The sequence below is a fragment of the Pocillopora damicornis genome, chromosome 12 (genome assembly GCF_964200805.1).
Source record: "Pocillopora damicornis chromosome 12, jaPocDami1.2, whole genome shotgun sequence".
Classification (NCBI taxonomy): domain Eukaryota; kingdom Metazoa; phylum Cnidaria; class Anthozoa; order Scleractinia; family Pocilloporidae; genus Pocillopora; species Pocillopora damicornis.
This window is the reverse complement of record NC_142681.1, coordinates 8,359,323-8,382,777: the sequence shown is the minus strand read 5'-3', so window position 1 is coordinate 8,382,777 and position 23,455 is coordinate 8,359,323. Positions and strand designations below refer to the sequence as shown.

The following is a 23,455-nucleotide window of genomic DNA, read 5'->3' as shown; positions in this document are numbered from 1 at the left end:
ACGGTGTATTTCATCAATTGGGTCAATTGAGAACGCAAGACATTACACTGAGAAAGTACTGGAAATATTCTTGGAGAACTCTCAAATGAAATGTAGCACATCTGATATTTTTAGCTTAAGTTGAAGTTGTAATATGTTCTTTTTTTCATCGCTTATTCGTGATTTTAATAACCTTAAGAGTAGAAGTTGATGGAGAGTCTGCCGCGGTTGCCTGGAACCTAACAGGTTACATATAGTTTTGCCACCTGAGTAAAGCGCGGTTAAACATTTCGTCAGAGTCTGAAAAGGTTCGTGATCATGGCGCCAAACTCATGGTCACTGCACCAAAATTACTCCCACACAAATGATCTGAGAAGAGCCACACCTTAGGGAAAGCAAACGCATACGAGGATAATGATCAAGGTTGAGATTCACGGACATTTTTTCCTGAAAAATCGAGAAATTCTGATCTAGACAGGAATCTTTGAGCGACCCACGGTCAAGGATTGGTGTTCCGATGCGAGGACTGTGGTCTTTGAGTCGATCTTCGGTTGACAAGTTTATGCATGGTGAAGGTGCCGTTGTGGTTCAAGACAACTGCAAATAGAACCCGAAGTTTGCGCAGACGTGTATTATTGTTGCTCTTCCTTGTTGGAGCTGGTAAGTGCTAGTTTGTTATCAATTTGATTTTTTCAGAGATCGGTTTTAAGTGTTTACGGTAGGTATTACTCCCTGGGGCAAAAATGCTGTCACTTTTAGACAACAGAATGTAAATTGTCTATGTACGAACAGTATTTTATAGGTGACTTTCGAGCACTTACTTCGTTTAGTCTCCTTTAAACTTTACCTTATTCTATTTTTCAACATAATTCGTTATAAATTTTCTTTTTTTGTGCACCGTTTACTTTTAATCGTTTATTAATTTTCGTCATTACGCACTTAATTCCCATTTTGATCGCGTGTCCAATTGAAAACTCAGATTCGCCATTAAGCCGACAGAGTACCGCGAATACGACTCACCAACTGAGAACCATTAAATACACACACAAAAAGCATAATACAGCTTTTCCTTCCAACCGGTTAAAAAAGAACTTATTAACAGTCGATGGATGAACCTTATAGTGCACGCTGATTCCGCAGCACTTAGGCCGAAGCTTGTCAAGCAAACATGTCTTTGTTGAATTGCTTTACATCTCAGGCCTTGCATTCGCTTTCCAAGCAGATGAATCCACCCTGACAGGAACTTTTCGTACTTATATACCATCAAATGGTTCCACATAATTTAAAACCTTACTTTTTCCTCACTTCCACGCTAAGTCGCTTTTTTTTTTCTGGTCTCAAAGGTATCCGTTTCTCAGACGTTCCATTATACCATCGATATTTTATTGACAGCTTCGGAAATTGTCAACTATAACGGATCAATGTCAGTATCTGAGCATCTGTGCACCTACCCCTCCCCTTCCCCAACAACAGTCAACTGATAAGAAGTTAGGTTTATGTTTGGTTAGGAGAGGGGTAGATGTACAGTTGCTCAGATACTGACATTGATTCAAAATTACGTCCATCGTCACCGATATAGGACTGGAGTCTAGTCAAGCTTGGCGTGGGGTTTTAAAGGGTCTTTGAGCGTTTAAGCTCCAAATAAATATTTTGATTAAAACAAATTTGTCTGTTTTGATCACCGCAGAAGTACCACAGCCCTGTTTGAGGCTAATGTTTCAGTTCCGACAACTTTAACAAAACCAGTAACGTATGTGTGCTTTGAATTCTCGACACAGGAATTGTTTATTACGTCTCAAACCAAGATCATGAAAACCAAGGCACTCCTCTTAGACAGCGCATGACGCGTCACGTGTTTACAGTAGAAGAGATTTTACAGTTCCCGGATAATTACCACACTAAAGGTGTGCTATCACTTCCTTATGGAGACATCGTGGAACCTTTTGAGGCCTGGTACTCCAATTCGAAAAAGATGAGCAGAATTGATTATTATAATGGTATGATATATTTTATCTACAATTTTTTACGACTACGTCATCGACTGGACCAACTAAATTTTTCGTACTTTCTGTCTTCTCTATTAAAGTTAAAACCTTTGCCCTTAATTTTATGAACAGTAAAGATCGAGCAGGGGGGGGGGGGGCCTTAGGTTAGCACTTGCTTATATTTGTCATGCATTGTGCTTATCTATAAGGCAATATGTAAGCCATGTATGCGTGGCTACATCAGAAAAATTGTGCAAGTGTACTTGATATGGGGCTTTCGTTGGAATCTCTCACTGCTGCAAGTGGTTTTCCTTTCGAGCTTTCAGTCTTAACAACACGTTTGATTTTCTGTGTTTCCTTTCAGGCATGGACAGAACATTTCAGCGCGGAGATCTGGGTAGGCACGGGTTTGCATGCAAAATAGTTCCGGAATACTCTGAAGTGAAACATAAAACGTTCACGGGATGTATGCACAGGCGAGGGACAAAGAAATTTCCAATAAAAGCTCAAAATATTATACCAGCGCCTTCATATTTTAAGGTAAGGTCATTCGTTAATTCTATGGATTTACCGGCGTAATAACCTGAGTGGGATGATGCGAGAACACGAAAAAAAGTTTGTGAATCACGAGCCGAAAGCGAGTTGATATACCTACACCTAAATGCAGTAGCGTTGCAATGAACGAAACATAAAGAAAAGGAGAAAAGCTATATTCAAATTAATTAGCATATAGCATAAGCCTACAGTTTTTTTTAGATTATTGGAATCGCTTGAAATTCCTAAACAACATCTGGAAGTTTGAAAAAATGTTTGACGGGCATGTTACCAGAGGGTAGTTTTTGTATGCCGATAGATTTGTACCTGGCTTTCTCCTTTTTTTGTTTGCCCTTATTTTTTTTTTATTTTTTTTATTTGGTGTACATCATAAAAGGCAATTGGCCAACCTTATCCTAGCTTATATCAGTTCCTTTGGTATGACATTATTTTATCTTTCTTTGCGTAGTAACTGTACACTACTCTTTGTTATCATAACTATCATTATTAAAATTATTTTGTTATAGTACTCCGGTACCGCTGAATTAAATGGTGCAGAGTGTGCAAAATGGGAACACTCGTTCACAATTTACGACAAGGTCAACACATATACATTATACACAACTAAAACCCGTCCATTAAAACCGCTCCGGTACGAGATGATGGGATATGATACGCTACTAGCCTCATACTATGATCATTATATCCTCGATTATCACGAGTTTGAAGCTTGGAAATTCAACTATTCAGTGTTTGATATACCAACAGGTATGGTGTCAATTGTGTTGCAGCCAAAATAGCTTATATGAGGTGACTTTTTTGTCTCTGTGTTTCCCTGATCACTGTTTAGCAGGGAAAGGATATTAACTCTATCGGACTCTAATTCCGAAGATCGGATACTAACGAGTAAATCTCTCTACAAATTTCATGCGTTTCTTCTTATTTTAAATATTAGGGTTGCTTTTCGATTGAGTATCGTTAACGACCAAAAGCACAGTAATCAGAACGGCCAATCAGTAGCGAGAAAAATACTTTTCAGGGCCAATGAGAACTCACAATAAAACAACCAAATTTCCTAAAGCGCGGGAAAACGCAGGCGACCAAGTCGTTATTGATTTTAGTTTTGCATCTGATTGGTTGAGAAATTGGTGCGATTTTTCTGGACCAATCACAGAGCGAAACAAGCAAAATCAATCGTTGAAAATTGCTCTGTTTCTAAACTTGGTTAAATCGTTTCGTTAGTTTCCAAGATGTTTGCTCTACACCACCCCACCCTCTCCTTTTCACCAGTATGATCTCCTGGTCTCACTTCAAGTCCTTATCTTGGACACACTCAGTCCTTTTGTCTCAAAGGTTGAAAGTTTTTACCTGGATGTATGATTTCCCACCCTAACCTGTTGCAAGACTTTTCATTGCCGTTTTGGCTAATTTTTTTGTGTGTGTGTTAACTAAGAAGTGATATTTTCTCAGCTTTATGATGAGCTCATTTCACTCACTGTATCAATGTGCGTTCCTTAAGAAACAATTACTTTGAGAAAGACCAAGTTTTTCATGATTTTAATCACTTACACAGATCTCCAATGCTTCGATTTTTCTCACGAGAAACTGGAGAAGTCGCTCGGTGAGATCAATCCCATAGTGGAATTCATGCCTCACAGTACCTCAGGCTCTCCGTATACACTGTCCCATCCGTCAAATTTTGTCACCACTCCCTCTCGCACCAAGACAGATCCTTTGCAGTATCTGCTGGACTCCTTGAACAAAATGCCGACGGTTAATAGAGACATGTTTGAGCCCACGACACCCACCTCAAACCTCCAGCAGTCTCTCAAGGACGACGAGCAGACTCGACCGTCACCAGCTCCCAAGAGTACGGGCGCATTCAAAAATGTGGACCAGAAATCTGGTTATAGAGATATCATGCGACACTATGAAGACGTGGTTAATGCATTATTTAAATCTTTCAAGGCGAGATATAAGAAGAATTATATCTCAAAGCGGGAGCACGAGTCGAGGAAAGACATCTACAGACATAACTTGAGGTAGGGGTCGGCATGACAACCAATAACTCCTTTATCTTCATTTACGATCTTGTTCGACTTTATTGATCATTCACTTCCGCAATTGGCAACATGGCTTGCCGGTTGGACCGTCTCGTCAGTAGATTTAGGTCGTTAATTCTGTGATCTGACAGAGCTGCCTCTGCCGCGGGATAGGACCATTCAGCCTTTTTTTCTCCTCTATTAACACAGAACGAGTGCAAAATATACAGGAGTGTTGAGTGCCGGGTATTGAAGAGAATATTGAACCGAAATTAGTTGATTATTCCATCGTCATGAAAACGCGCGGCAACGAGCAAATTCGACAAATTTGCTTGCGTGAGAAGACTCTGTCTTCCGTTTGCATCAGCCAGAACCAGTTCAAGTAGACCAGGTAAAGGAAAAGAAAAGTTATGTTCTGAAACTTTCAGGATGTATCTGAAGAGTGTGCCATTGTTATTGGTGCGAACTTCTGTAGAGTCCTTGTATTGGTAATAATTGAAACAGACACGGAGACAGTGGGAGTTTATAGTGATACGAACTACAACATCTTTTTGATGCTTTTACGCAGCCACGGTCTGAGCGTTTTCGATATGTGCGAGAAGTGAGAACAATCTGAAAATCACCTAATTTCTTCACTGACAAAAAACTTTCAAACCAAAAAATAAAATCTTACAATAGGTTGTGTATTTCTTTCGAATTCCTTGATGGCCTTGAAACGAACAGCTACATATATTTAACTTAGCTTTCTTGAAGCTCTTTAACTACCATGTGGCATGTAAACAGAAAATTCTGATCTCCTGATCTTCATTAACTCGATCAACAGGTTTATCAAGTCCAGAAACCGCCAAAACCTAGGCTATAGACTGAAGGCAAATCATATGGCCGACATGACTGAGGAAGAGATTAGACAAAAAAAAGGAATACTGATGGAAAGCGAACCTGATGCACTGAATGGCGGAAAGAGATTTGAAATACCGGAGGGTACCAATGCCAAAACCCTACCTGATACAGTTGATTGGGCAAAATCGGGTGAGTAGAAAAAAACTCTTATAATAAACGAAAACAAACATCCTGAGTAGTCGCCAAAAGTCACCAAAACTTATTTCGAGGAGCAAAACCCTTCCTTTTAAAAATAAGCAAATGACCGAGTCTGGGGTAACTTTTGAATGAACTTAGTTCTTTACAGGAGGTCTAACCGAAACCATAGTTTTAAGCAATCATGCAGTGGGCCTTAGGTTTTCCCTATTAGTGGATCGGTTTAATTAGAAAAATTGTTCTTTCCACCGTCAGCTTTCGGCCTCCTGACACTGTTCACAAAAAATGGCTGAGAAAAGGTTCGGCTAAACTGAAGATAGTTTAGGACGCAGTTTTGTTCAACAACGACCAAACTTTGTTTACATAGTCAGACCGTAGAGCCCAGTCAATGAGCTCTATAAGAAAATATTTTACTATTTCTCCAGGTGCGGTAAATCCTGTAAGAAGTCAAGGAATTTGTGGCTCTTGTTATGCATATTCTGTTACTGGTGCCATGGAGGGAGCCTACTATATTAAGGTTTGTCAACTAAAAGATGACACAGCGCTTTAATGTTAATTGCTGCTGGTGCCGTAGACAGTTAGCTCTGTCCCTTGAGAACATGGCGCTCGTCAGACTAACAGGATTCTACCGCGGTTTGTTTCTACTTTTGTATCAATTTCTGAGCTTTTCCATCGGATAAGAAGCAGAAAGGGTACAAATTTGAGGTGCTCATGAAATTTAAAGTGTTGTATGGGGTATTTCTTATAAACTGAGTTCAAGGTTCGTCCTGTAAGTTATACAGACCGATTTTTTCCGCTGGGATTTATGTGCGGTCCCTAAATCCGAGCGAAAAAAACGAGGTTCCGTAACTTACAGGACGAACCGAGAAAACGTGATTAGTAAGATATTGATTTTATGTCTGGTTTAAATAGAGGGGAAAATTTCAATTCAAACAAGCTTTTGAATTTAGTGGGCTGTACAGTGAAATACAGCTTGCTACACTGATCAGTCATAGCGCACGTTCTAACTGAGAGGTGTAATAAAAAGTTTTAAGAGAAGGAGCACGTCCTAACCCTGTTTGGCCAAAGTTGTATTTTTTTTAAGTTGAATAAGCGATAAATCTTCCAATTCCAACGGTGAAAACATCTTTAAAATCACACACGTACATGTTTGTATTTCAATTCTGACTTCGCAGACTGGTACCCTCCTAAACCTGTCTGAACAACAACTTATAGACTGTTCGTGGGGGTTTGGTAACCGAGGCTGTAAGGGAGGATATCCACATCGAGCGATGCAGTGGGTCATCAAACACGGTGGACTGGCTACTGAAGAGAGCTATGGAAAATATTTGGCTCAGGTAAAGACAAGAAACTTCAGAAACAGTTTTAAGTGTATAATGATTTCCCACCCTCACTGTTAACATTCAAACTGTCCTGACGTCGTTTTACTGAAATAAGGATTACGCCTGTTGCTCTCATCCACCAAATGAAAGTACTTTTTTTACAGCAGAAGATGAGCGGAGAGGTTCCACCCAGAACCACCCCTCCCTCTCCTGCTTGTAACAATTTAGCCTCACGAATTCGCGTATTCATTCAAGGGTAAATAATTACTCTTTTTCACCATAACAGGAGGGTTTCTGCCACTTTAAAAATACGACAACAGGGGCTAAGCTGGATTTTTACATGAACATCACCAAAGGGAATAAGCACGAGCTGAAGCAGGCCATCGCCATTTATGGTCCTGTCAGTATCCTTATCAACACTCAGCCAAAGACTTTTAAATTCTACGGATCAGGAATTTATTATGACCCAGACTGCAGTGAGTAACTTATTCGTACTTTGATTTGTAGGCTGCGTGGAGGTTCTCCAACCCTTTCATTCCTAAGAGTGACTAGCATCTAATTTCTCCTTACAATATGACCCCTGAATGAAAAATTAAGGTCACAAGAATAAAGGAAATGATCACCAACTAAAACTTCTTGATTGTTTGAGAAAAACTCCTAGTCAACACTTTAGGAGGTGTGTGGAGAAGAGTATAGAGAATATTTATACTGATGTTACGATTCAAGCAAGCCAATTTAAGTGGCTCACACCAGCTAGGTGCTCTTTCAATTTAATGAGTTTCTTTTTCTCCTCGTTCTCAGCTCATGCATTGGATCACGCGGCCTTAGCTGTCGGATATGGAGTGGAAAAGGGTGAACCTTATTGGCTGATTAAGAATTCTTGGTCAAAAGCTTGGGGAGATGAGGGATATATCAAGATAGCCATGAAAAACGACAATTGTGGTGTGCTGCAAAAGGCTGTCGTGGTCAAGATCAGAGAAGATTAAACTTGAGGAATAGGTGTTCAGCATGAGTAAACGTAGCTAAGGGGGGGACTGGTCATTATTGTCTCTTAGGGGAGGGGAGGGCGGAGGATTTTGGTCATGTCATGATAAAATTTGCCTGATCCCCCTGAAGGTTCTGTAATATTGTTATGATACCCCCCTCCCTCACTGGCAGTTAAGTGGCGATTCCCCCCCCCCAAAAAAAAATCGTCCCCCCCGGCGATAAAAATGACAGGTTCCCTAGCAAATTTTAGCACTTATACTCAAAGCTGATAATTTTTCATATCTCTTATGAACACAACCGTAATTTTTTGTTTTTTGTTTTGAAGCACCTGCCGAAGCCGAGGGTCTCAATGGCTTGAACAGCTAACGATTAAAGCTTTGGCCATTTTATGACTAACGGTTAACCCAAATGACACAAATTGACACATTGTTGAATGCAAAAATTTTTACGGTGAATTTTTTTTTACGACTAACGATCAAAATTTGTCAAATTTACGCCTAAGCGCTAATTTTGTTTGGCCGTTTAAGGGCTAACGGTTAACCCCAGTAAGACCCTCGCAGCTGCCGAGCGGGTAATATTTCGGATCGCCTTCGAAGCGTATTCTAAATTCGAGGACCAGAAATTTTCCAATAAGCTGTATCGAAAACTCGGTAAAGCTGCATCGTTAAGTAAATTGAACGTTTTGCATTCGTTGAGCGGTTGCACCGCAGTAGGGCTTGCACTGTTCGTGGCATAGTCATACTTCATTCGTAGCTTAGTCGTATTAAATTCGTAGCTTAGTCGTACTACATTCGTACTACAGGGCCGAATCACCTAAGCTTAATTCATAAAGTAGTCTTATTTTTCACGAGACGCAGTTTAACTGGATTTGTTACGAAGTCTTACGACATTCGTTGTAGCTTCAGGTCGCTCTATATTCATAGAAGTCGTCTAACATTTGTATAGTTCACAATTTCCAAAATACTTGTATAACTGGCCTGTAAAGCTTTTTTTTTTTCAAAATCCGCTACGTTCGTTTATGTGGGCAAGCTGTTCAGCGCTACATTGGGAAATGCACATTCTGTCTTTTATTTTCGCTTTCACTTTCAGATGTGTTTTGTAAAGTAAATGCCATAAAGTAAGCTTTACTATTAACTATGAACTGTTTCTAAAGCATAGCTTTTGTAATCATTGTTTACATATTTTTTTTGTACTCCATGTATATACAGAAACTAACTGGCCGCACAATTGAGGGGCCTGAATTAATTGGGAATGTACCGTTAATACACCACTTATATGAAGTAATAAACCTAAAAATAAATATTGAATTAAACTTTGTATGAAATGTTGCACATTGTCACATTTTTGGGGTATTTACGGGCTCTGTTCCCGCCAATCCAAATGCCCGAGTGATGTTCTTCCTTATGATCGCAGAGCGCTCTGCGCCATGGCTTGTCATAGTCTTGTTTTTTTAATCTTCAAGATACGTTTTTTAGCATCTTTTCTGTTTCTCCCACAAGGAGTGCTTCTCGGTTGAGCTTCTAGAAATTCCTTGTCTGTATTTATAAAAAGGAGAAATCCTATCAGTAAAAGTTTTCCCAAGGAATTTTTGTCTTACTACAAAAAATAATGTCACAGACATGACAGATGTCTCGCCTTGGAAAATTTTAGCAACAGTAATCTTTACTACCTGGATGAACACATAGTTTTATCATAAACAATTATTTAGTGCCAAACATGTCGCCTTTATTCCTGAAGGAAGCAAAATGTGCTGTTGAACGAGAAGTTTTCCAGAGCCTTTATCTTTATATGAACCGACTGAAGGACAGGAAAGTGAGACACTATCCAAGTCTGCAGAGGAGTGAGTTTGATGCTACGACCCTTTATCACGAATACAAAACATTTTCCATGCATAATACTTATCAATGTTTATTGTTAACTGTGTAGGACGTTGGCGTTAGCGCATAGAATAAAATTGACTACTACTAGTTTTTTAAGAGAATTTCATGTATCAAATCTTTACGAGATAATTTAACTTTCATTGAATTAGCATCCAGATCATAGGGAAAGATGTTGTTAACAAACTTAATGCAATTATGTTTAAAACTTAGGTTTTCAATGGAGAGGGGACGGGTACATGCGCACTGAAGAACGAGGAGTTCAACAACTCGTGTACAAGTTACATTTGATCACGAAAACTGCGTTTATACGAGTTACCTGAGGAACATCTGAAGGTCAGGAAACAATGCCTCAGTAGTTCTGTGTTTCTTGTTCACACATGTATAACAAAAGAAAACACGTAGTCCAAAAAAATTTCTCTTGGTAGAGAAGGTTTGCGAGAATTCGCCATTTGATTTTGTCCATCTTCGTTTGAAATGGGAAAGTTAATGAAAATTATGCTGTTAAAGAAAACTAATTTAAAAAAACATGAATGTGTTTGTTCTATTGTTGTTAAACGGCCAGGAACCCATTGAAAAACAATAAAAAATTATCCTCTGTCCTGAATGGCCCCGCCCGCGATTTTATTGAAAAGCAAGAAACATAGAAAAATTATCGTATAGGGACCATACGCAATAACAAGAGCAGGGCTGGGAAAAGCCACGCGACTCTGCAAGATAAGAACTGACAAAAAGTCAGGAAGAAAGAGGATGAGCGGCGGTCTTATGATAAAATGCTTATTGCCTGAGATAAATAGTAATACTCCTAGTAACTTCATGCTAAGTACACTGGGGTAAGCTGCGACTGGTTGGGCCACTTGGCTCGACTTCAGATTCAACTACCATGGCCTTCCTTGGCCTACTATAACCTACCATGGGCTTATCATATTATGTGCCAAATTATTTCCCGTGCCAGTTATTATATAGTATTTACTTTCCTGGGTAAAACATTGCATTGTTCAGTCTTGCAACATTATGCTTTATGTTATTATGCTATTATGTCCAAGCGCTCAGTTGCTGCAGATAAAATTGTCTTCAGTCTTAAATGAAGTACCAATCGATAGCTTTGTAACCGTGGTCTTCATGACGTTCTCGTCATATTCGCAAAATAGCATAAACATGGCAGAGGAAAGGTAACAAGATGGAAATATCAGACATTTAAACCTGATTATTTCATACTTCAAGTAAATAACTTTACTGTACTATCTTTTTTTTTCCACAGTGGTGGGTCTAGCTGGTGGGGAACATGGAACTCTGCCACAGAATTATTATCGACTGTTCGGGACAAGGTACGTGCGTGTCGTATTAAATTTGTTTGTGACGTTTTTTGTCGAAATTGGAACAATTTATCTGTGTATTCGCCTCTTAAAGGTGAAATTTTAAAGAGTTATCTATCTTTCATAATCAGAGCTTTCCACTTCATCAAAACTGAATTAATGAAAACTTAATTCCTCTGTGGATGTGCTCACAATGGCTGAATTGAGTTTAACATATTGAAGATGTATATTGGCGATTAAAGAGTAGTAACATTTGAGGTGGTTGCTGTCGTGAGAAATAGTTTGACCATGAGATGTTTAAGGAAAGCATCTACTTAATGGGAGCAACTTCAGAATACCCCGCAACTGATTTACATGTCATTGAATAAGAATAGCGTCTATTGTGTTATGCCTCGATCTTCAAAGCTCCCGACACATGTAAGTGAGGCGGAAATGAGTTGCGGGGTATTCTGAAGTTTAGCATGGCCCAACATAGAGACCCACTGAGAGAAATCCACGTGAAATGAGGAGGGCAATAATGTGTGCAGATTGGCAGATTTGGTCTTTCAAAAGGTTGTGGATAGTAGATTTTTGCCCCCGCCCCGACTCCTACTAAAACGCATGGTGGATTCACTGATTTGAAAAATATCCTGAATCATGCTTGCATAGGAAATAGCAGTCAAAAAAATCCTTACACAAATGGAGTTTGATCCATGTGTTTTTTTTTTTTTTTAAATTGGAAGTATTAAATACATGCAAGGTTTTGCATGTTTTGATAAAATTGTGTGGTTTGGGTATCTGCACCCCCAGTCAGAAGGCCTATTTTTCTGGTTTGGAAGAGTTGACTGTAGATTGTTTCATTGGAATGGGAGTCAGCATAACTGTATAGCTTAGACTTTTACATTTTCCTTTGGCCAAGCAGGAAAAGCGAGAGTTTATGTGAAGGACTTGAGGGTGCTCCTCTGTTCTCTAATCTTTTTTTTTCCCTATTTGCCTTTGCACGACCCTCTCCACAACCCTTTCCATGACTCCCCCCCCCTTTCCACCACCTTTTCATGCCATAGCTAAAGGAAAAGGTAGAGGGCTGCTCCATAAGCTACGTAATAAAGAAAAACATACATAAATACACACAGTCATGGAATTTGTACCAGCTTTTCAGTAGTATGGATACCAATTTGAATAAAAATTATGTTGGATCTTCTGACATAGGATTTGTAAATGCATAATCACCTTCCCTTCCATTCCCTCCTTCCCCCTACATCCAACCCTTATGAGGATTAATTTTATTTTCACAAAGTCTTTTTTACTGGGCTCTCAATTCCAACCTAGAAAGTTGATATGTTCAGACAATGATTTAATCTTAATGTGATAGCTAATTGCTTAAATGAAAGCTATTAATTGAACAGCTCTTTGTTTTTCTTTAACAGTCTGCAGAGGCTATGACAATGGTGAAACAAGATCTTGCTGAGTTTGTCAGCACTGTTCAGCATGACACATCAGCTGTGGTGGCTGATACAGCTAATGCTGTTAAAGAAAGTCTCAAGGTACTAGCATATTAATTAAAAAACTCTAATGTCCATTTCATCTAATGTACTGGTCAGTGCAAGAGGGGGAAGGGAGGAATTCTGTTATCTAGCTGAAAGAGCCTTGTGTCCCCAAACTGAGTATAGTTTTCCAGATCTTGAAACTTAAACAGGGTATACAATTTCACTATTTATAGCCTCTGAAACAGTGGCTCTCTTGACGTAGTGGGGTGTGAACCTGGAGGATGTACAATCCACATGTGTGATAGTATTGTTTTGAAATCTAATTGGATGAGTATTCTAAATCCAGGAAAACCAAAATATGTCTCCATTGTGAATGATTGAGTATTAAATACTTTTCTCAAGAAGGGAGCTTTCCTGATGAACTTACTCAGGAGTGAGTTATTCAAAATAGTAGGCAAACACACACACAAATAACTCAGAATGGTTCTTTTATGTCTTTTTTTCATACTTGATGACCAGGTAGATGAAGAGGAAGAACAAGATGGCACTTCAGCTCGTTTAAAACAAGGTATAAATTTTAAAAAATAACTATGTCACTGCACTGTTAAAGCATTAAAGGAATTTTTCTGTGTTTACATCCTTTCAACCAAACACACTTATAGCCAAGGAGAATATCTCAGTTATTTTGTAGCATTTGTTAGAATAACATAGATCACTGGTTAGTATGATTGCCAAAACACTGATTTCAATTCGCTCACCCTTCAGGTGTGTCCAAATTTCTTGGATCCCTGTCTACCAGCTTGAGAGACAACATCTCTCACGTTGCCACTGCAGCAGCAGCAGTCACATCTGATGGTCCTGAGCCAGTTTTCGACAAAAAGCAGGTAGAGCAAGTTTACAATTGAAATAATTATCCTCTATGAGCAAAGTCATTATGCTGTACATGTCAAATTTCATTTTTTTCAGCTCATTGTTGTCATTTTATTTCAAAGGCACGCCTTCATGAAATTCAAACAGACCCAGCTACATTTTGCTCAGAACCAAATGGTATGTACCAGAGAGAAAAGATATAATTGTTTTTCTTGCAACCTTCCTGTTCAGTAAAGAAATTTGGTAAGAAGAGTATTTCATAGAATCTGGTCAACCTCTGTAGAAACATATGTGTTATTGACCAAGCATGAAGTCAATATGGGTGGATATTGGCCGAGTTCTTTTTTGCCTTTTTTATGGCTTGGGACCATGGGGGGGGGGGGGGGGGGGGGATCCACAAAAATGCAAAAAGAGATTGGTCAATGAAGGATTTATTATTTAGCAAAAGATTTTGCTGTAATAACAATCAAGAATGGCTTTTTATTTCAAGAGCTAGGAATGAAAGCCAACTGTGTTTGTAGCACTTGACTGCCTTCTGCTGCTTTTTGCAACTTCATCAACAATATTTTCCAAAAGTAACGCACTTTGTGAGTCTGCCCAATGCACTTTTTTGTTGCTTGGGATAAAGTCCTAGGTGGGCAAGATATACCCATCTTGTTCGCTTGGGTAGCTAATCAGAACACAGGATTCACTTCATATTGCCCTCGGGCTCAGCCAGCTATATAAAAGAACACAGACATATGCCAGGTAGTAAATGAAATGGTTCAGCTTTTGTTCTGAATCCTTTAAATTTTCAAAGAACCTAATTTGTTTTTTACATTCTCTTTTAATTACTAACACAGTAGCACTAAAGTTATTTGGGAAAATGTTCATGTAGTCACAATATTAGCAAGCTTTAAAATGGAAAACAAAACACAAAATACAAACAAAAAAACACAAGAAACTTTAAAAATTATGAGTTCCCTGTGCTAGGATTGGAACTTCAGTGGGGACTGCTTTTGCATGGTTGGATGCTCTTCCTACTGAGCTGAAGAAAATGGACTGCTATCTTGATTAATCGAATTTTAATTGAAGTTTTTTTCCATTTTACAACTAGTTGTAGGGTTTCTTTGCTTGATTTTCTTTCAAACCAACAGTCATTGGAGACTCCAAACCTTCTTTAAAATCTTGATTTACATAAATGTGAAGTTGAAAAAATTACATTTATTATTTCATCAGGTCATTTAGGGATGTTTGAAGAATGGTGTAAAACATTTGACCCTGATGAACACAAAGGAGAAATATCTGAGCTACTGGTCAATGTCCCAGAGATCAGGGCGCTGTATGCTAAGTTGGTATGTGAGATTTTTTTAAATTGAGATCCTGAAAATGTAAATGATGAATAAACAAATCAATAAATGATCAAATAAATAAACAAATAAATAAATAAATGAGTAATCAAATTAACAATAAATTTAGGGCAGAAATAGATTGGCAAACAAATAGATAAATTGGTAAACGACTTTCTATCTAATGGAAGATGGAGGACTGATTTTATGGGTTCATTAATAGAAATGGATGAAATTGGAGTTATGTAACTCCTGTCATTAGTGGAATGATGTACACAATATTCAGGTTTTGCTAGTGAACAAAATGCGAATGGTACCTTGGGATTGGGAGACACTTGGACATGCCAGATAAAAATATTGCTTTTAACATGTTAAAAGTCAATTAAGTCTAAACAACAAAGTTAAGTTTCTTGCATACTAAACCAATACAAATACTATCAAAACCTTGAAAAAAAAGCATTGATTTCCTCACTACAACCTTTATACCCAAACAATCATCAGGAGAAATTTGTTCTATCCTCTCAGAGTTCAATTTCCTATTGAAAATTTTCTTCCTCTCCAGGTGCCAAGTGCTGTCACCCATGTTCTTTTTTGGCAAAGGTATTTCTACAAAGTACATCAACTTCAGCAGGTATGGTTCTTACTATTTGAAGTGGAAATATGTTACTTAATAGAAGTGTTATGCAACTCATGTAACATTGCTTTGGTTTTATGAAATAAGACATCCAAACTTGTACTGGATTGGAAACTGGTTTTGTGCATTAAAAATTGTCACTAGCTGGTGAATTCTCTGACTAATTGCTGTACAAGGTCTCACCTTGAAACTGGAATGGCAAGCTTTTATGCTTGCTTGTTCTCAAAATGGTGAGATAGATTTTGTCTGGGTTTTTCACACGCAAAAGCTCTTGTATTCAATGCTTTTGTGTGCTGTCAACACCAGAAACATGCATTGTCTTACACCCTTTAACCCCTAAGAGTGACCAACATTTAATTTCTCCCTACAATATCAGCCCTGAATCAAACATGAAGGTTATGAGAATAAAGGAAATGATCACCCATTAGAAAAGCTTTTGATTGTTAAACAAGTTCTCCTTTTCAGCACCTTAGGAAATGTTTAAAGAACACTTTGATGTTCTTGTGTAAAGGTTTAACCCTTTTACCATCAATGTCCAGAGATCAATTTACAACTCTGTCTGTTATGGATGTTGTATAATGTTTAGCTCTAAGTATTTTGGTGTTATCTCAAACAATATCCTTTTGTTTACATGTTTCTTTCTTCTCAAGACCTTTTTGATATGAAATGTATCAATGTTACCGATATAAGGAGAAATTCCATACTGTACCAGTCAAAATAATGTATTTATTGTTTATCAGGAAGAAAAGAAGAGAGCTGCACTTGTTGCAAGGGCAAACCAAGCAGATGATGAAGATCTAGGTTGGGGAGATGAAGATGAAGGTATTTTATCAATTTTTTTTTCCTTGTTTGTATTTTAAGTTTTAGCCACACCTACACCTTTCATTTCTTATAGTGATTGTTTTCATTCTGCGTAACTGAAATCAAACACATCAATTTAGTTTTGAAGCAATTATCAAAGCATTTGTTGTAGTAATTTGGTTCTAGAGACTTTCTTGACTTAGGCCAATATTGAGCTCTCACCTTGAAACCAGAATACCAAGCTGATATGTTTGTGTTTGTTCTCAAACTGGTGAGATAGAGTATTTCTGGGCTTTTCACATGCTGAACTTTTGTTCATTTTGTGTTCATGTGTGTAGTAAACACCAGAAACATGATTTCTTACAAAATATATTTTGTACACTGTTTTGCACTTGAGATAAGGTTAGCGAATTTTATTGTTAAGTTTTCTCTAGATTATTTTTATAGGTTGCTTAAAAATTTCAGTTACCGTAAAAACCCGCAGATAAGCCGCACCCGCAGATGAGTCGCGCCCTGAATTTAGCAGCTAAAATTTTGGAAAAAAAGTTTTTTGAAAGAAATCAAAAGAAATCCAAAGTCGAGTCTTAAGAAGTTTTCTTCATCCACTGTTCATCGAACATAAACTCACTATTAACATTGCAACGGAAACGCTCCCCCAATTTCTGGCGATGATTTTTTGGAAAAAAAGGTGCGGATTATCTGCGGGTTTTTACGTTAGCTAACTTGTGTGAGGATGGGGGAGTAGGAAGGGTAGGGAAGGGCAGACACTATATGCCCACCCCACCCACCGTATTCAAGCCCCACTCCACAATGTGCGCCCTATTATTACTAACTCCATCTTGGAAAATGTTGTTTCTCGTCTCAGATTACAGTTTTATTTCTTTTTAGATTTGTGGGATTTAGATGAGCCCCCAGTGGAAATTCAACCAACAAGTGAACATGAACGCAACAGAGACCCCCTCCCTGATGAAAATCCTTTAAGAAATACGACACAAGAACCTGCGAAGGCTGAGAAGTCAGGTGAAATCAAAGCTAATAGTAAAGAGCAAGTGAACCTGTTAGGTGCTGTAGAGGAGGAACAAGAGGGAACTGTTACCACGTCCTCGCCTCGAGGTGAGAAACTGAGTGAAGAGAAAAGTTTAGAGCTGGAGGTTAAACAAAGGCCGCAAGAAGAAGCTATTCACAAATCAGAGGAAGTACCTTCACAAAAAACTGAACAGACTGAACCAACTCAACCAAATAATCAAGATATATCTAACGATCAACACGAACTGGCTTCTTCAGAGCCGTCAGGAGCACAGCCTGAAGGTATAGCAAACGGCAAAACAGCTGATGATGCGCTTCAAACAACTTTACACAAACGTGATAACAGCAGCGGCTCTGGTGACAGTTCGTGGTCAAAACTTAGTGATGAAGACCTTAAGACTGATGGAGATAAAGGAGGTACATGTAATAACCTGTTACTTATGATCAAAGGAAAAGGCACTGTTTTGATTCAAGAATTAATTCCATGTCATGTCACCCATTTTTACATTACACTGCCTTGGGGATACGGTGCTCGCGTTTAACAAGCGTTGAGATTAAAAGGTCGAGAGCAACTGCCCATTTTTTCCTTGACATTGCTTTGTGCTCATGGAAAAGTGTGGACATTTTTCTGCATAATTTTTAAAAAAGTGTGAAAATTAAGATAAAGTCTTGGAAAAATGGAAAGATAGAAAGGCAGTTTCAAAACTCTCCTCAGGTGATCTTAAAGTATGATTGTCCGGGTTACTCAGTTCAACAAATATTGCTTCAGTCTTTATCAGATTCATTTGATCAGTTGGAAATTAATTGCTTATTATGACGCATTTGGACTTGGGAAGTGTTCTTTACTTGTGACTGATCTGTTTTTCTCTAGCGGTAAAGGTACAGCTGTAGACCGTTTAGTTTGGTTCGTTGATCTTGTCAATATGCTGTTGATATCTTTTGAGAGGGGAGAGGAATCAGTTTTAACTTAGTAAACCAGCTTTTCAGAGTCAGACGTTTGAAATATTGTGGTTGTAGAATTTGACCGGTCTAAGGTATTCTTTTCTCTTCTCAGCTGATACCAAAGAAACTGGAGCCGGGTCTGGGAAGAGCTCCATCTCCTCTGGCAGTGGGGTACTGGTGCCCAATGTGGATGACAAAGATGTGGATTGGGACGATGGCGATGATGATTTGGATTTTAACGAGATGTCCGAAGAGGAAGTCAAACGAATAATGGAAAGTATGGCTAATAAGAAACAAACTGCTGCTGATGATGGTGCTGCGGATCTTGATGTGAGTCAATGGTTTAAAATAGGTCTTATAAAATTAAAAAAACAACACCACTATTGATTTTCTCAGGCGTTTCCTCATTTATGTGCAGAGAATATTTGAAATGTTTACCATTGTGAAGAAAAAGGTTATTCATTATGAGAGTAAGTTTTCTTATTTCGGCTCAAGAAGAGACCCACATAAAAGATTACCTCAACTAGGCTTTTACCCAGTTTACATTTTGAACAACTCCAGTTTGTTGGAAAACGCTTTGGTTTTTATTTCTCATTGGGGAGGAAGACATGTTATGCAAGATAGTTTGATCACAGAACAGTTTTCAGTGGTTTCCAAAGAAATTTGGTGCTTTGGAATTTGTGTCAGAAAACTCGCGCCACCCTCAACCAATCAGTTTTCAAACTTAACCGATTCGTTATTTCGTCACTCGCGTTTTTGCGCCGGCTTTCAAGGAGGTTTGCCTGATTTTACTTTTGATGTGTGTGTGTTTTTTTTCTGCCTCTAAGTTCTGAATGGCCGAGGCTGCTAACGTTTTGGCTAATTTTGGTGTGTGTGTGTTTTTTTTTCTGCCTCTAAATTCTGAATGGCCGAGGCTGCCAACGTTTTGGCTAATTTTTTTTCACATTTGTGTTCACAGGATGATGACTGGGAGAACTGGGACTAGCCGAGGAACCAAAAAAACAAAACGAAACAAAAAGACAAATGTAGAGAAAAAACAAGGGAAACTTGGCCCGACTACTAGGAGGAGCAAGTTTACTATTCTGATATTTTGTAAGATGTTTTCAAATATATTATATTAAGAGAAACACAGAAACTAAAATTCTTAAGCAAGTACTTCTCATTAAGACATGCAAACATACCTAATCTACCTGGGGACTTTAAAGAAGGCGTTTTTTTTTACGCGGATATTGTAACAAGGTTTGCTACGCTTACTCCTCTAAGCTGTTTTCTATTTTTATGTTCTATTTTTTTTCGGGGGAAGTGGATAAGAATTTGAGAAACATAACTGCAAACAAATTTCGTGTTATTTCGGTCAAGAAGATTAGGTTATCAGAGAAATCAAGATTAAAATGTATTTACTGCAAGACAGTTCTAATAAGTGCTGTGTCATAAATGGAACAAGTGTCCTAGCGTTCCCCGTTGACTTTTTATGGTTTATTGTCAACATATACTGTATATCCTCGAATAAGCGCCCCTTTCCGAATAGGCTCCCCAAGGCCCCTTCCCCTTCCCCTTCCCTTTCCCTCCTTACTTTATCAAAGAGCACCCCCCTCGATTAAGCGCCCTCCTCCTAATAAGCGCTCCTCCTTTCAGCCGAAGTTTTAACTAAGCGCCAGGCGCTTATTCGAGGAGATGCGGCACGTACAGTTTCACTCCCATACCACAGCGACCATCTGCTGGACATGGTTACTTTCCATCATGATGTGCTTCGTGGTTTGTCTGTTTTTTTTTTTCTTTTGGTAAAAATAATAAAAAAAAGTTGACACTGGCTAAACTGAATATATTGTTCTGGATGTTTCGGCCTCCACTGTTGCCTTCTTCAGCAAAGATGAAAATACAAATGCCTAACGGCGTCCTGCTTGGTATATGTCCACGATGGATAAAACTAAATCTCGAAGGATTTTTCTAAGTGTAACAATAGTCTTTAAAAGTTCTTAATGTGATTGTATATGTATATTTTTAATGTTATTGTATATGTTTGGTAGCGTTGTGTTCGTCCCCTCCCTTGTCAGTGCTTCATGGTTGATTTATATTTTATTTTACGCCTCTACGAAAGGAGGTCGGGTAAATTGAAACCAAATATTGGAGTATAGGGAGGACTCCTCGTTCTTGATGCCACTGCACAATTTAAGGCTGTTGTCCACGCACAACATAAGCATCAGAGCAAGAATCATACCGTAGAATGCTGAATGTCAGCCCGTCCGTACACAGGGCTATTGAAAGACTTGCCGTTCAACTACTTGCATTGCAAATGGCTGATGATCAAGGCAAACTTTCGACGAACAGCCTAAACGGCGCGATCGGCTCAAATGAAACAAGCGAAGAGAAACGGAAAGCTAGAAGTTGTGAACGATACTTTCTCTGTAATTAATGAGATTGTGTATGGCAGACCACTTCCTTGATCAGGGAAGTACTTATCTTCCTGGTTACTGATAAACTTTGCTGAACTACTTCCCTATCTAGCTTAGTGACCACGCCTTGTTTACCAATGAAATAAAAATTAGGCTTCTTCACTACGCGACAAAAGATATTCACTGCAAAACGCAGAGGGCTCGAGAACCGCGAAGAAGGGTAGCCTTTACAAATTTTGTCCCTTATATGAGACAGAAAAGCAATAAAAAAGTAAAGATTATCGAAGACGATAAGAGAGGAGGTCTTGGAACGAATCCAAGAATGGTACGAAGCCTGCTCGTCCCTCCCCTGTCAGTCGTTTATTGAGAGGATAACGTCATTAAGAGAAACGTGCTTGCCAACAAAACACAACATGGCGGACTGCGAATGTCAAAATGACGCTAGTGAAAAAGAATCACAGATTAAGGAAAAGAAGGCGAAGGGCCCAGAAAAAGATCTTCAAGCGATTTTCATGAAACTCAGAGTAGATAGTGGACCGTAAGTAGCTACTGCATACTTCCTGTTTTCTTCGTAAAATTCACCTTTTGTAAGGGAGTTAAATAGGAACCGATATTGACGGAGAAACTAGGTCTTGTTGACGATAAATCAAATGTTTTTTTCTTTTCTTTTTTTTTGATACGGTACAATATCTTTTCAGAGGAATAAATGGAATTATCTGCATCAATAATTTTTGAAAATATTCTGTCTCAGAAACGTCAGTTCGATCAGACACGCAATATTCCGACGCGTGAGCATGTGAATCAGCAAGTATTTTCTGAACTAATGAAATGACAAAACAATATTATTCCCCTTGAACTAAGAAACCTTAGGCAGAGTTTAAGGACATTATAACTACCCAAAGTATCATCAGGATTTAAGCTCTCGTCTTAAGGCCTCAATTATATGCTTCAATTTTCTGGTAGTAATTAAAAAAGTGCTGCAAGCAGCGTTCTACAAATGACTTCAGACATTCTCGTTCGCGGGTGCGAAAATCGAAATTGTCTGCATTTCAGTTTTCTTGGAATGTTTCTTTCGGTTTTCATCAAAATTTTCCCATGTTGTGTTTCTTCCTAGAAGCTTAAAAGAAAAAGTAAATAGTATCGAACCTTATATTGTGAGATTGACCAAAGAGAATCGTGAATGTTCAATTTCAATTTATGCTGTGCTATCGTTTTTCTGTGGTCAGTCTTCATATGTAGGACTTTGTTCTTTGAACCAGATAGCATTTAACTGCCCGTTCAGAGCACCTCAACATACTGAAGTATGATCATGATAATCAAGTTTGATATCTTAATTGCATACTTGTTGGGCTCTGTAGTAAATTTACCAACTATAAACATACTTTTACAAGCAATAGCCTAAATCAACATGGTATGTTTAATGGATTATCAGTGTTTTCCCAATTATTTGCCTTTATTTGCACCCCAAAATCCCTCATGTCCAGGGAAGATCAGCTATTGAAATGGAAAAGTGGGATTTGCCTACCTTATTTAGAAGACAATATGCACACTTTGTGATTCACAAACTGCTGTGGTTCCACTGTAAATTTTCTCTTGTTATTCAGGATGATTCTACTTTCATTATTGTCAACAGTTAATAAATAGAAGTGTAAAGCATTGTCTTTCAATATCTTTGTATGCTTTTTTGTTATGTGTGTGTTTGTGCATGCATTCTACTGGCTTTCCTCACATGTAATACAATATAATGCATGGAAAGTTGTGTGTGTTTTTTCATAAAGGGAGCTGTTATTGTTTCTCACTCTAACTGTTCATTTTCTACCATAGTAAAAGACTTCGTAGGAAGACCCGGCTTGGAGTTCCCGGTAGTTTGAGAAGTAGAAACATTGACAGCATACAGAATGTGAGAAAGATCCTCAGGGAACCAACATTTGTTTACAAGAATCAGCAAGCTTTCTCTAATGTTTACAAGAAACAACGAGCTAGTGGTTTTAGACGAAGAAGGCGTAAAGCTAGCCTTAGCCTAAGAGAGAAAAGATGTCAAGAAGATCAAAGAGAATCACATAGTGACAGTGAACTTGAATATAACAAATCTCTTTTGGCAAAGAGTTTATGGAATGCAAGTAAGGAAGGAAAAGTTGTACCAAAGTCTTTTCAAACAAGGGAAATGGTTGCAGTTGACTGCAGCAGACAACACAGAAGATTTCAGGGTGCAAATGTTCAAAGAGCGGCAGGGGTGAACTTCGATGACACAACGCCTGAAGAGTTGGCTGCATATTTTGATCAGTTGCTATATTTTCCGAAACCTATGTCAGCCATGGCTGAAATGATGTACACATAGTTATTACATGAAATAGTATAATATTGAAAGTCTTTGCTCCTATGACAGGCAACATGAATATTCTCATGTGAATAGGGTCTTTTCTCATGATCTTTAAGATTTTGCCCTTTGATTCTTGTAAATAAGTCTCCTCAGTAGACTTTTCTGAAGGAGATTTTTCTGTCAACTTTCATCTTTAATTTGTTGAGGTTATTTAATAAAAAATAATTAGTAGCACAGTTATTTGGTTTAGGCTGTGGTTAAAGGCTGTGGATTATTTCCAAGGGGAATAAATATATATATATAACTGATTATTAGCTGAATAAACTCCCCTGATGAGTTTTTAAAAAAAAAAAAAAAAAAAGAGAGAGAAACAATCAATATATTTCAGGTGTTCTTTCATGAAATAAACATATTTGGTGTAATACTCTTTGGTGTAATCATAACATTACCTCCCAACACTTTTAAGTTTTAAAGGAATTCCTTTAATTCCCTGAAAATGTATTTGTAAAAAAGAAAAAAGCATCCAACATTTGATCAACTGAAAACAATTTGACAAAATTTATAATTTCAGGTGTGACCACACTGACTGTTTATGTTG

At 38.2% G+C, this 23,455-nt stretch overlaps 3 protein-coding genes across 3 annotated transcripts; all 3 read left to right on the top strand.

Annotated features, from left to right (window-relative positions):
• Positions 1-291: 291 nt before the first annotated feature.
• LOC113669194 (counting factor associated protein D) lies at positions 292-9,210 on the top strand. Its single transcript, XM_027185196.2, has 10 exons — positions 292-639; positions 1,758-1,976; positions 2,329-2,504; positions 3,026-3,266; positions 4,072-4,540; positions 5,364-5,569; positions 6,001-6,092; positions 6,751-6,912; positions 7,184-7,373; positions 7,699-9,210. The coding sequence occupies exons 1-10, from the start codon at positions 546-548 to the stop codon at positions 7,881-7,883; spliced, it is 2,034 nt and encodes a 677-aa protein (XP_027040997.2). The 5' UTR covers positions 292-545; the 3' UTR covers positions 7,884-9,210.
• Positions 9,211-10,868: 1,658 nt separating this feature from the next.
• On the top strand, positions 10,869-19,960 carry LOC113669200 (uncharacterized). The gene is made up of 12 exons (XM_089189817.1): positions 10,869-10,933; positions 11,023-11,089; positions 12,484-12,600; positions 13,063-13,111; positions 13,309-13,427; positions 13,536-13,590; positions 14,632-14,747; positions 15,304-15,372; positions 16,116-16,197; positions 17,065-17,619; positions 18,257-18,474; positions 19,103-19,960. The coding sequence occupies exons 1-12, from the start codon at positions 10,884-10,886 to the stop codon at positions 19,127-19,129; spliced, it is 1,524 nt and encodes a 507-aa protein (XP_089045943.1). The 5' UTR covers positions 10,869-10,883; the 3' UTR covers positions 19,130-19,960.
• A 282-nt stretch (positions 19,961-20,242) lies between these two features.
• LOC113669199 (uncharacterized) lies at positions 20,243-23,281 on the top strand. Its single transcript, XM_027185200.2, has 2 exons — positions 20,243-21,075; positions 22,362-23,281. Exons 1-2 carry the CDS (start codon positions 20,951-20,953, stop codon positions 22,873-22,875), a joined length of 639 nt encoding a protein of 212 aa, XP_027041001.2. The 5' UTR covers positions 20,243-20,950; the 3' UTR covers positions 22,876-23,281.
• Positions 23,282-23,455: the final 174 nt, after the last annotated feature.